The sequence below is a fragment of the Chlamydotis macqueenii genome, chromosome W, assembly GCF_036417535.1.
Source record: "Chlamydotis macqueenii isolate bChlMac1 chromosome W, bChlMac1.mat, whole genome shotgun sequence".
Classification (NCBI taxonomy): domain Eukaryota; kingdom Metazoa; phylum Chordata; class Aves; order Otidiformes; family Otididae; genus Chlamydotis; species Chlamydotis macqueenii.
In genome coordinates this window covers 19,549,861-19,563,662 of record NC_141592.1, presented here as the reverse complement: position 1 = coordinate 19,563,662, position 13,802 = coordinate 19,549,861, and the positions used below count along the sequence as shown (strand labels likewise).

Here is a 13,802-nt window from a genome sequence, read left to right as displayed (position 1 = left end):
ACAGACAGCTCTGAGCCAGTTCTACACAAACATTTTTATCATCGTCAGGCGAGAGAAAGAGCACGTTCATGCCTCAGATGTAGTGGGACAGATCCAAAGAATCATGTAGGAGGGAAAGAGAAATAACAGCAACAAAACCAATAACAGAGTGAATAATAAAAGCTCTAACAGACTAAGAGAACAACTCATAATCGTGTGTGAAGAGACATGGCAGGTGTTAGGTGTTTAAAAATGTCCATTAAACCATTTCTTAATGGCATCCTTGAGCTCCTGGTTCCTCATGCTGTAGATGAGGGGATTCACTGCTGGAGGCACCAGCGAGTACAAGAAAGACACGACCAGGTCCAGGATTGGGGAGGAGATGGAGGGGGGCTTCAGGTAGGAAAACATTATGGTGCTGAGGAACATGGAGACCACAGCCAGGTGAGGGAGGCATGTGGAAAAGGCTTTGTGCCGTCCCTGCTCAGAGGGGATCCTCAGCACAGCCCTGAAGATCTGCACATAGGACACAACAATGAAAACAAAACAGCCACAACCAAAAGAAATACTAACCACAAGTACCCCAGCTTCCCTGAGGTAGAAATCTGAGCAGGAGAGTTTAAGGATCTGGGGGACATCACAGAAGAACTGGTCCAGGGCATTGCCCTGGCAGAGTGGCAGTGAAAATGTATTGGCAGTGTGCAGCAGAGCATTGAGAAACCCACTGCCCCAGGCAGCTGCTGCCATGTGGACACAAGCTCTGCTGTCCAGGAGGCTCCCGTAGTGCAGGGGTTTGCAAATGGCCACATACCGGTCATAGGCCATGACAGTGAGAAGAAAATACTCAGTAGATACCAGGAAGAAAAAGAAAAACATCTGTGTAGCACACCCTGGGTAGGAGATGGCCCTGGTGTCCCAGAGGGAATTGGCCATGGATTTTGGAATAATAATCGAGATGCAGCCCAGGTCGAGGAGGGAGAGGTTGAGGAGGAAGAAGTACATGGGGCTGTGGAGGTGGTGGTCGCAGGCTATGGCAGTGATGATGAGGCCATTTCCCAGGAGGGCAGCCAGGTAGATGCCCAGGAAGAGCCAGAAGTGCAAGAGCTGCAGCTCCCATGTGTTTGCGAATGCCAGGAGGAGGAACTCAGTGATGGAGCTGCCATTGGACATCTGCTGCATCTGAACATGAGGAACCCGTCTATGGAACAAAAGACAGGGAGAAGTTAGGGAAGACTTCTCTGAAGCAAAATCTATTCAGTTTCCCATAGAGACCCAGCAAATTGCCTCTGCCTATTAAGGAAGTCCTTTCACACTTCTTGGGGCTTTAGTTGGTGCTTGCTGAGTGTGTCATGAGGAGCAGAATCTTAGAATCATAGAATAGTTTAGGTTGGAAGGGACTTTTAAAGATCATTCAGTCCAATCCCCTGCAAGAAGCAGGGACATCTTCAACTAGACCAGGTTGCTCTTAAGCCCCGCACAACCTGGCCTTCAGTGTCTCCAGGGATGGGGAATCCACCACCTCTCTGGGCAACCTATTTCAGTGTTCTACCACTCTCATTGTAAAACTTTTTTTCCTTATGTATAATCTGAATCTACCTCCCTCTATTTTGAAAACATTACCCTTTGTTCTTCCAAAACAGGCCCTACTGAAGTGTTTCTTCCTATTTTTCCTGTAGGCCCCCTTGAGGTACTGGAACACCGCTATCAGGTCTCCCCTGAGCCTTCTCTGCTCCAGGCTGAACAGCCCCAACTCTCTCAGCCTGTGCTCACAGGAGAGGCGCTCCAGCCCTCTGATCATCTTCGTGGCCTCCTCTGGACTCTCTCCAATTTGTCCACATCCTTCTTATGTTGGGAGCTCCAGAGTTAGACACAGTACTCCAGGTGGAAGTCTCACAAGAGTGGAGTAGAGAGACAGGATCACTTCCCTTGACCTGCTGGCCACGCTTCTTTTGATGCAGCCCAGGATGCAGTTGGCTTTCTGGGCTGAAAGTGTACATTGTCAGCTCATGTTGAGCTTCTCATCCACCAGCATTCCCAAGTCCTTCTCCTCAGGGCTGCTCTTAATCCATTCTCCACCCAGCATATACTTGTGTCTGGGATCGCCCCAACCATTGTGCAGGACCTTGCACTTGGCCTGATTGTACTTCACGAGGTTTGCATGGGCCCACCTCTCCAGCCTGTCAAGGTCCCTCTGGATGGCATCCCTTCCCTCTAGCCTGGTGATGGCACCACACAACTTGGTGTCATTGGTGAACTTGCTGAGGGTGCACTCTATCCCACTGTCCATGTCGCCGACAAAGATGTTAAACAGGACCTGCCCCAATACGGAATACAGACCCCTAAAGAACAGCACTCATCACTGCTCTCCACCTGGACACTGAGCTGTTGACCACCACTTTTTTGAGGGTAATCATCCTGCCAATTCCTTATCCACCAAGTGCTCCATCCATCAAACCTATGTCTCTCCAGTTTACAGAGAAGGATGTCGTGCGGGACAGTGTCAAATGCCATGCACAAGTCCCGGTAGATGATGTCAGTTGCTTTTCCCTTGTTGACCAATGCTATAACCCCATCATAGAAGGCCATCAAATTAGTCAAGCATGGTTTGCCCACTAGGGAAACAGGAATGCAAGGTGATCTCAGGTTAAGCTGGGAGGATTTTCAGTTTTTTATTCTTTTCTTGTTGCCCCACTACACTTAAGGATTATTTTCAAATCAGAAACAGCTGGCATTTTTTCTGCACCAGTGAAACCTTGCTGGTCTGTAGAAGTAAAATGCCTGTTCTTTAGTGCAGAGTGAGTGCAGCCAGTTAGCCCCAGTCTCATCTGTCCTGTACTAGCACCTCTTTCAGCTGAAGGACAATCACTCCCAAGTGTTCCCCTCAAAAAAATCTGGACACTACTGGGAGTAGAGGAATTTCATTTCCAAGTGCAGATCTCAAACTCACTCAGTCCATTGTACCTGAGGAGAATCTCAGCTTTGCCCTCCCAGTCAAGTACACAGAGAGGCTCATTGCAGCTGCTCACACACAGCCCTCCAGCAGCATTTCCATGGCCTCAGCATCGTGACATCTCCGCTGGAGTCTTGGGAAACACAGAGATGCCATGGGAGAGCTGTGCCTTTCTGGAGGGCAGCCTGCAGCCAAGCAGGACCCCCCAGCGAAAGAGTCAAAGAGCAGAAGGGTGATGTGTCCTCACAGGAGGATCAGATCATTGCCAGCCCCACACAATGCAGTGCCTAGACCCCAGAGTTAGCAGGGGACTTGGATGCTTTCCCAATGGACATATCTGCATGACAGGACTCACAACATCTGTGTTTGGGCTTCAGCTGAATCCTCACTCCCTACACCAGTGAGTGCAATGGAACAAACAAGGGCAGCAGGGACAAGAGGCGAACATGCCAAAGGACTACCGCCAAAGGTGGCAGGACAGGGAGACATGGATGGACACTTGACCACCCCTACTCTTTGGTGTCTGGCTGCTAGGAGGGCAACTCTTGATGAAGTCCCGTGACATTAAGGGTGGGTGGCTCTGCTGGGCAGGAGAGGAGACCGGGGAGTAGCTCCAGAAAAGTTTTCTGCACTGTAAGGGATGGCAGGGAGGTGTCCGAATCCCCCCTCCCAAGATGTTTCTGGTAGAAGCTCCCTCTCCCTCCCTGCCCAGGTCTCTGCTGCCTGGAGCTGTCCCTGCCAGGAGCTGTTTCTGCATCCCTATGCCTCCTGCCAGTGATCACAGACCCCATCCCATCTGCTCCATGCTCAATGCTGCCCTGCAGAGAGCTGTGCAGCAAGCACTGCCCAGAAGCATCTCAGTGCATGCAAGGACTAAGGAGCAATTCATACAAACACTGACAAAACCACAAGTGTGATGGTGATGCTTTCTGAAGGCTGAGGGGCCCCGAAGGCTGTTGCTGTGGTTCCTCCTAACCCTCAGAGTGATGGTTTAGGAGTATCAGCACTTTCTCTGAAAGAACAGCTCTGTTCCTGTTACCTCCAAGTCGAACAACAGAAAACTGAAAGCAGAGACTCAGAAAGCCACACTCCGAAGCAGGTAATCCCAGCCTTGACCTTCCTCTTGCAAAGTCCCCTCAGAAATTTCCTGGAGGTGATGCTGTGAGCAGCCCTACACCACACAGCACCCTCTCCACAGCAGAAGGACCCTGCCCTGCCCTGCCCTGCCAGGACTCTGTCCTTCCACCCACAGCTTGTCCCCACAAAACCACAGGGAGCTCCCCGGGCAGGCTGAGTGCTGAGCCTGGCAGAGGCAGAGTCCCTGCCCCAGCACACAGCCCCTGGGGCGCAGGGACCCTGCTCTGAAGGACAGCCCTGGGCACCCCTGGCTGCACACACACATTCACACCCTGCAGCCGTCCCTGAGAGAAGGCAGCCGTCGTGCCCTGTCCCTCTCACAGTGCAGCAGGGAATCCCTGCTCTGGAGCATCTACTCCTCCTCCTCTGCATTAGAGAAACTGTGAAAGTCCTTCCAACAGATCCCAGAAGCTGTCGGATGTAGCAGATACAGGAGCTCCCTCCAAAAACTGCAGCTGCACTACCCTGCACCCAGAGACTTACCATGTAGAGGGCTTTTCAGATTCCTCCCCAGTGAGCTCTCAGTATCCTTCCACTCCTGACCAACTTTAACCTCTCTCTGCCTCACTCCTCTCCCCTCAGCTCCTGCAGGCAGAGCCCTCAGCCCTGCTGTGCTTGGCAGAGGAGCTGCTCCTGGGCAGAGCTGTCTCTCTGCGGTGCGGCCTGGTTGTCATGAGCTTCCTTCATCCCAAAAGCCCAGCCCAGCTCAGCAGCAGAGGACCAGCCCCAAGCGGCACTTTCCCTGACTCCCACACTGTACTCCCTCAAGATGTCCGTGGGGCTCCCCAGATACCTGCTTGGAAACAGACTGATGTAATCGCTCTTCCCTCTCTCACCTCTGTAGAGATACTTTGTTCTAGAACTGACCTTCCTCTTCTCAGGGACAGAGTTCAGTCTGACAAGCACCTTGCCTTGTCCCATCATGAGACAAGACACCTGGGCAGTGACAGGGAGGGATCTCCTTTACCCCTGCTGAATGAAGGGATCCAGTTGAGTCAGTCGAGGCATCTCCTCCTGGGTTTGTAGCCCTGGGACTGGAAGGGCACTCAGCTCCCTCCCACGGACACCACAAGCACACAGGAGGTGGGATTCCCCTTTCCTCAGTTCAGGTGAACTGCATGTGAGCTCCATGTCTAAGCTGCCGTGGTAACTGATGGAGATGGAGGCCAGCAGTGAGCTGTTTGGATGGGAACACCGGGTGCCACCTGAAGTGCCAGAGGGGGTCCAAAATACGTGCTGCTAATTGCAAGGTCTAATCGACCAGTGCTGATGGGTTGTGGCACCATCTGGGGACATCATCCTGGAGCCCGCTGGGGAATTCCTTTGGAAAACTTACAGTTAACAGCAGATGCCCACAATACAAACAACTAAATCTCCTCCACTTGTTGTGTTCAAGGCCACCTGTAGAGGTTTTCAGCTGAACAAATGGAGTTGTGTGCTATCAGGACAGCTAAGTCTCTTTTTCTCTTTATCATCAGCTCTATTTCCTAACTCCCAGTGACTCTAATGAAGTCTTTTACATGCGTATCCCTCTGTTGCCTAACCTTCATCAGAGCAGCTGCTCGATTTAGCTACCAAATACAGGGCTGTAGGGCTACAGGAAATGTCAGGGCACTCCAGCACAACTGCGTGTGGCTAACACAACAGCACAGGACCGACAAGAAAACCGTGCCCACTCAGAGTGGGTATGTTACAGGCATCTCAGGGCATCTTAGACAACTTTGGTACTACTCTGAAAGCAATTGCCACTGCTACAGTAAGGCCAGGTCTGTCCCATCTCTATCTACGAGATGCGTATGAAATATGAAGCACGCCACAGTGAGATCTCCAGTTGTGGGCACACATTCTCAAACTTTGCTGGTTCTTCTGTCCCCTTGATGACACAATCAAGGAACAGGCCAACAATTTTCACTGTGTGCTTGTATCACAAGATGTTCACACCTAAGGACATTTTGAGCAGCACCTTGCTTTCCCTGGACACCAGGTGTGATAACCGAGGACACCAAAAACTGCAGGACACAGTTACCCTTCAGCAGCTGAGGGCTGCTGCCTTGAACCCCTCTTCACACTCCACTGATCGCAGTAGGTATGTCTCCATGAGCTAACTGGGACAGTGACATCCCAATTCATACAAAAAAAAGTCCATGTGTTCACTGACACTGGGCTGTGTGCCTCACTCAGCTGAACCCCCCCTCTAGTTGCTGTTCCAAGTGGGTGCCGATGTCCAGGATGTCCTGTGTTATATGTACCTGTCGTCTGCAGGTGCCTTTGCAAACAACTAGCCATCTCAAGTGCCTGTCCTCAAACCACTGACCCAAACACTGAGTTTCTGAGGTGCAAAAAACTGGCCGGTCAGCCTCACCTCTGTGCCTGGCAAGGTCATGGGGCAGAATCTCCTGGAAACCATGCTAAGGCACATGGAGAGCAAGGAGGTGGTTGGTGACAGCCAACATGGCTTCACCAAGGGCAGATCGTGCCTGACCAATTTGGTGGCCTTCTATGACGGGGTGACGGCATCGGTGGACAAGGGACAAGCAACGGACATCATCTACCTGGACTTGTGCAAAGCTTTTGACACTGTCCCGCATGACATCCTTCTCTCTAAACTAGAGAGACATGGGTTTGATGGACGGACCACTCGGTGGATAAGGAGTTGGCTGGATGGCCGCACTCAGAGAGTGGTGGTCAACGGCTCAATGTCCAATTGAAGACCGGTGACGAGTGGCGTCCCTCAGGGGTCCGTGCTGGGCTCAGCCCTGTTCAACATCTTTGTGGGCGACATGGACAGTGGGATAGAGTGCACCCTCAGCAAGTTCGCCGACGACACCAAGTTGTGTGGTGCCGTCGACACGCTGGAAGGGAGGGATGCCATCCAGAGGGACCTTGACAGGCTGGAGAGGTGGGCCCATGCCAACCTCATGAAGTTCAACCAGGCCAAGTGCAAGGTCCTGCACCTGCGTCGTGGCAATCCCAGGCACAAATCCAGGCTGGGCGGGGAATGGATTGAGAGCAGCCCTGAGGAGAAGGACTTGGGAGTGCTGGTGGACGAGAAGCTCAACATGAGCAGGCAATGCGCCCTTGCAGCCCAGAGGGCCAACCGCATCCTGGGCTGCATCAAGAGGAGCGTGGCCAGCACGTGGAGGGAGGTGATTGTCCCCCTCTACTCTGCCCTGGTGAGACCCCAACTGGAGTACTGTGTCCAGTTCTGGAGCCCCCAACACAAGAAGGACATGGACCAGTTGGAGAAGGTCCAGAGGAGGGCCACAAAGGTGATAAAAGGGCTGGAGCACCTCTCCTATGAGGACAGGCTGAGAGAGTTGGGGCTGTTCAGCCTGGAGAAGAGGAGGCTCCGGGAAGACCTGATAGCGGTGTTCCTGTACCTCAAGGGGGCCTACAAGAAAGATGGGGAAAGGCTGTTTAGTAGGGCCTGTTGCAATAGGATGAGGGGTAATGGTTTTAAAATAGAGAGGGGTAGATTTAGATTGGATATTAGGAAAAATTTTTTACAATGCGAGTTATAGAACACTGGAATAGGTTGCCCAGAAAGGTGGTGGAGGCCCCATCCCTGGAAACGTTCAAGGCCAGGCTGGATGAGGCTCTGAGCAACCTGATCTACTCAGGGATGTCCCTGCTCCTTGCAGAGGGGTTGGACTAGATGACTTTTGAAGGTCCCTTCCAACCCTAACCATTCTATGATTCCATGATTCTATGATTGGTCATGAAATTCTCCACAAGGACTTGAATGGGTTATTTGTCTCCCACAACAGTGTGCTCCTCAGCCTGAGGACATTGGTGCATGTTTGGCCTGGAGGTGAAGCCCATCCCAGCAAAGAAAGAGAGGATTTGGAAAGTGGTTTTGGGTGTGGGCATCCTGTGATACAGGAACATCATGAAACCTGTTGGATTAATCCATGATGGTATCATCAATGGGAAGGTTAAAGGATGGGGAAGAGAAGAACCAGGAGGGTTTGAGAGTGATGGAACACTTGCAGAGACCTCCGTGGGAGATGTTTTATGTTCATGTGCTGTCATACGTCTAGTGGATGGAGAAGGGACAGACCTTGTGTCTCTGCAGCGGTGGGATTCAGTCACTGGCCAAAGGCACTGAATTGGTCTGAGATGCCCTGGCTGGTGCCCGTCACACCCCTGCTCTGAATGGGGCTGGGGTTCCTGCACAGGGCCGCTGCTGTCTGTGCCAGCTGCATGCAGTTGTGCTGCAGAGCCCTGGCATCTCGCGTAGCACTACAAGCCCATGCTTGGCCATCAAACTGACATTCAACTGCCCTGATTTAGGTTAGGCAGAGGAGGGACGTACGTGAGACAAGTGCCATTAGACCCAAAGGACAAGTGGAAAATACAGCTGCTGGTGAAGAGAAAGGAAAACTGAGCTCTCCCTGTGCTACTCCACGTGCTCAGCTGAACTCCTCTGCACTCTGCCCTGAACAGAATGAGTAGGGAAAGGTTCGCTTGTCCTGCATGTGGGCTTCTGCTGTCCTTTCACCTGCTCAAAGGGATTCCCCACCAGCCTCCAAGAGACACCTTCAGGTGCTGCCCTGTCTCTCAGCACTGCCTCGTGACAGCTTGCAGCCAGCTGTTGGATACCTGGAGTATCAGTGACACTTAGTGAACAATCCAGACCTAATTGAATTATTATGTTTGTGAGCAGCAGGCCTCAAGGACATCACTGAAGCTGCCTGTAAGAAAGTACTGAAGCCACCTGTGAGAAAATAATGAGGCCGTCTGTGAGAACGTAATGAAGCTCCCTGTGAGAAAGTAAACAAAGCAACCTTGAGAAGAAGGAAAACAGCTGGCATACGTGACTGGGGGCTGAACGTGAAGCAGGGTGCAGGTGGAGAGAGCCATGCGCGTGAACAAAGAGACTTAACGAATCATATTTTAGCTAGGAGGGTGTGCATGATATAGTTAACCAATTATTAGAGAGCTTGTGTATGATACGGAATTAGAAGGGCTACATTAACCGGGATGTATCAACAATACATTGGCATTTGCTTGATCATATTGGTCGTCAGCAGTGTCCGTGACTTCCGCGTCAGCAGGTGGCGCGCGAACAGGGACCCTCGGAGAGAGGGTTCAGGGACCCTCAGATCGGTGTTGGACATCCGGACAGAACCGAAGAAGGAAAGAAGAAATGAGGGGGCGGAAGCCGGTCGAAGGCGAGTGCTGCCCCGGCACTCGGGAAGTCGCTATAGTACAAAAAGGTACGAAAGGTACGGAGGGAATCTCGTCTTGGCCAGGCGAGCGGCCGGGGAGGAGATGGGGTCCACACTGACCAAAGAGGAGTCAGCAGTGGTTAAGCTCCTCCAACATATGCTCTCTATGAGAGGACTGAGTTACGACTCGGCCGTCCTAGAAGCTTTGCTGCAGTGGGCAAAGAAAAGGGAATTAATTCCCACAGTTGATGATGCTTTTGAACTCCCGACATGGGAAAAGATAGGAAAAGAACTGTGGGATGAAATAAGTAAGGGATCAAAGGAGGCGAGAAAACTCTCCACCGTGTGGAGGCTAATTAATGAAACATTGATAAGCATGAAAGCCGAACGTTCAGTCATTGCATCTCCTTTCGCAGCTTTAACTCCAGCCGGCAGGTCCACCTCTGCTACTAGCATGCTGTTCTCGGGTTTATCGAGCCCCAGCAAGGACTCCAGGAACTACAGCCACAGCCCCTATAACTATAGATATGCGGGCACCAGAGGGAAAAACTGCCAAAGACTTTTCACCACCATCAGATGTACCACCGCCAGGCACCCTGCCACGCTGCGCCAGTGCAGGCTCAGAGTCACGAGCCTTTTCGCTGGCGCCAACAGCTCCGGTTTGTCCCCCGTTACCACCTTCTTCCCTGCCACCATGGCGTGAGGAGGAGGGGGATGAACATTCATCTGGCTTGAAGGACACACAGCTGCAAGAGACGCTAAAAAGGCTGGAAGACCTAAAGGTTCGCCTAGAAGCGTCACTGGAAAATTCGTCAACTCCTTCAGCTGTGCCACATCGAGACCTGCCAGCGTCCAACCTATTCGTTCCGAACACAGCATCGAGTGAGATCAGTCTTTTTGCACTTTTGCAAGGGACGCCGGCAAGAGGGGCAGGGGATTTGAATCCGATAGTGCAGTGGAAAGAGGTGATTCGAGATGCTTTGATAGAAGGAGAGCCTTTGCCCATGGCATTTCCAGTTGTGACCAATAATACTGGGAGAAGTGTATGGCAAGCATTAGACTGGAAAATATTGAAGGAAGCTAAAAGTGCAGTTACTCAGTATGGGCTAAAATCATCATATACTCGGTCTGTGTTGCAGCATATTTTTTTTGTCACAGTTGTTAACTCCTTATGATATTAGAATGATTGTCCAGATGCTTTTACTACTGTCACAGCAGCTGCAGTTCTTTCGGTACTGGCAGACTGCTTGTGATAGGGCAGCTGCATCGCCTCAACAACAGGGTGATTCATTATTCGGGGTGCAAACTCAAATGCTGATGGGAGCGGGACCCTACACACGATCTGATTGGCAAGCGCAATTTGCTACCGAAGTGTTACAACTGGGCCAAGATTTGGCTTATAGAGCGCTTGCTAGGGTGCATGATGAAAAGTCTGGACCTGCCTTTACGTGAGTAAGGCAAGGTCCCACAGAACCATATGGGAAATTTATTGATCGGTTGCACACTGCAATTATGGCTCACCCTGATTTGGATGATGACATGAAAGCAAAGTTCTTAGATATGCTTGCCTTTAATAATGCTAATGAAAAAACTAACAGAGCCCTTAGTGTGCTGCCAAAAGGATCTAGTACAGGGCAACTGCTGGAAGCTGCCGAGCGAACGTTAGAACAACAAAAGGCTACAGTCATGGCTGCTGCTGTAGGTGCAGCCGTTAAACCGTTGATATCAGTAAAGCAGCGCGTGATTAACTGACTGTAACCCCCATTGCCTCTTCCTGCCCCCCATCCCTGTCCCGCTCAGGGGGCAGGGGAGGGAGGTGGAGATGGCGTTAAGCCCGGGAAGAGGGAGGGGTGGTGGAAGGTTGTCTTGTTCCCTTTTTCCTTATCCTGCTTTGGTTTTAGTGATGGTCTGTTTTGCTTGTAGCGGTGGCTTTAAGGATCCCTCCCTATTCTTGTCTCAAACCTCGGATTTTAGTTTTCTTTCCTCTTATATGTCCGGGGCCACGGCCGCCACCAGGCGCCCCTGCCCCTGACATGCTTAACAGATACTCCTGTCTGAGTCGAGCTGTGTATAAGTGGAAAGACCGTTCCCTCTTATAACATGGGGGAAGGGACACGCTTATGTCTTTACAGGAGCAGTAAACAAGTGGATCCCTGTCTGTATCATCTGCGGGTATTTCAGAACATGTTTGGTTGACCTGTCAGATACCGGTAGAACGGCAACTCTGTGTAAAACAGCAGCAGCCATGAGTGCTGAGTGCTAAAACTACAAAAGATGGAACTTTTTGGGATCAGTAAAGATGGACTTCTGTCTATTTTTTTTTTTAACTATTCAAGAGCTAATGTTTCTAGAGGGGTAATGATTGTAAATGCTTTAAGATCTATACATTGCAACGACACAGCATGACGTAATCATGCGAGCACATATCAAAATCCAGACAGCATAAAAGACCTAAACGAAGCATACATAGCATTGAATCTGGTTGCCAAGATAATACAGATTTTTGGAAACTAAGTAAAATTATTGCTGCTTCAGTCTTTACACCTGTTGTGGCAAGTGCCTAGGCGTTAACTACGCTAAACAAATTGGACTGTTGTCTTGCTAAGCAAATAAATACAACTGCATAGGCACTATCAACGCTGTTAATTGATGTAGATTCTATATACTATGCTACTTTACAAAACAGAACCGCTGTTAGCCTGCAGAGCACATATTTGACAGGCCTTGTTGCATGCGCTGGCCACACATGCAGCAACACCTAGTCAGGACTCTTTCACTGAATCTGCTGAGGGGATAAACAGAGGTGGCTCGGAGCGAAGGGGAGAGGACGGAGCACACTTTATTTACAACAGGGGACGCCCTGAAGGTGCTGCGCCTGCCTCCTTTCTCTGCTCTGACCCGGCTGATAATCATCCTCTTGCTCAGCAGTGTCTTTGGCGTAGTTGGGTTAGTAACAGAATAGATCAGCAATAGATTTTTTTATTATTAGCACAAAATCATGATTGTCAGGATTTTGATGGGCTTTGCTGCATGAATCTGTCTGATCATTCGGAATCTATTCAGAAAAGTATTCAAAACTTGCAAGAAGGAGTACAAAAACTGCAACAAAGTGATGGTTTTGATATATTCAGAAATCTTTTGGTGACTTGATATAAGCTTGTTACTAATAGTTGTAGGATGCTTATTCATTCCTTTTATATATGTATTTTCATCTATAATTCTGTGTCTTAAAATATGTGCAGACTTTAATAGATAAAGCGTTGAAACAAGCCTCTTCTCATAAACAAAGAAGGGGGAGATGTGTTATTTTGCTGAGTCAGTATGGTATCAGTGAAAGCACACCGACCTTGGGGGAGGAATGCAATCATGCTCTCAGGAAGAAAGCCATGGAATGAGAAGGGAAGCTTTAAGATCCAAAACATTGTTAGCAGAATTTATGGCTTGTTTCAACAGAGGCCTGCAGAAAACTAGTCATTGCTCTTATAGATAAGAAAGTTACTGGAGTTGTTATATCTATAATAGTAGAAAAATATTATAGTAGAAAACTACTAGAAGGTAGTGAAACTTAGCTTTGCTTTGTAATCATGAATATGTATAACGTGTGATCAGTAATTTTATTAACTAAGGTTGTGTGTGGCATAACTGGGTGGTTGCTGTCCTTGGTTGAAATCGGAATTGTGATACTAGGCATCATACTAGGCATAATCATTAACATACCATGCTTGCAAAAAATTATTAACAACTCAATACAGACAATCTGGCTAAAAAAAAAAAAAAAACAAAAAACAAAACCCAAACAACCATGAACCTAGTTGATATTGTAGTAAAATAAGGTCAGGAGTACCAAAAAGGGCCATAGGAGGACCATGTTATTTTGGAAAATTGATAGTGTTTGCTCCACCTATGAGAACATTACGGTATCATACTCGAGCAAGAAGATCGCTAAAAGTATTGACTCCCCATTGTGACAGCAATTTAACCCTGTTGGGGACAGCTGAGCAGATAGCATTATCTTTATTTGTTCCTTGGGCAGCAACTGCAAAAACTTTAGCTAACTTAAATAAATTAGCTTGATGGGCACAAAAGCAAATGAATTTAACCTCTAGCATGTTATCAGGATTATTAGAAGACATGGATAGCATGCGTCATGATATTTTTTCAGAATCTAGCAGCCATCGATTTTTTGTTATTAGCGCATGGACATGGATGTGAAGATTTTGAAGGTATGTGTTGCATGAATGTTTCTGATCATTCTAAGTCGATACGCTATCAGTTGGCAGAGTTATGATGCAACATGCATGCAATACAAGTGGAAAGCAGGTTAACAGACTGGTTGAAATCCTTGGGGGTCACAGGCTGGCTAAAAGATTTGATATTTTATGGGTTGGTATTATTGACGAGTTTGCTGTTGACTCTGATGATTTTGGGGTATATTTTAAAATGCTTTCTGAAAGCTATGGAACGTATGATGAAAGTGGGTCTGGATTGTTCAAAACAAAAAGGGGGATTTGTTGGATACCTGGAGTATCAGGGACACTTAGTGAACAATCCAGACCGAATGGAAT

General features: G+C 49.2%; 1 protein-coding gene across 1 annotated transcript; it reads right to left on the bottom strand.

The window, feature by feature from the left end:
* Positions 1 to 225: 225 nt before the first annotated feature.
* Positions 226 to 1,149, bottom strand: LOC104485064 (olfactory receptor 14C36-like). The gene has a single exon (XM_086769470.1). It carries the CDS (start codon positions 1,147 to 1,149, stop codon positions 226 to 228), a length of 924 nt encoding a protein of 307 aa, XP_086625596.1.
* Between the last annotated feature and the right edge of the window lie 12,653 nt (positions 1,150 to 13,802).

Bases quoted from the DNA above. Each gene is read 5' to 3' on its own strand.
- LOC104485064 (XM_086769470.1), bottom strand. From the start codon at position 1,149: ATGTCCAATGGCAGCTCCATCACTGAGTTCCTCCTCCTGGCATTCGCA.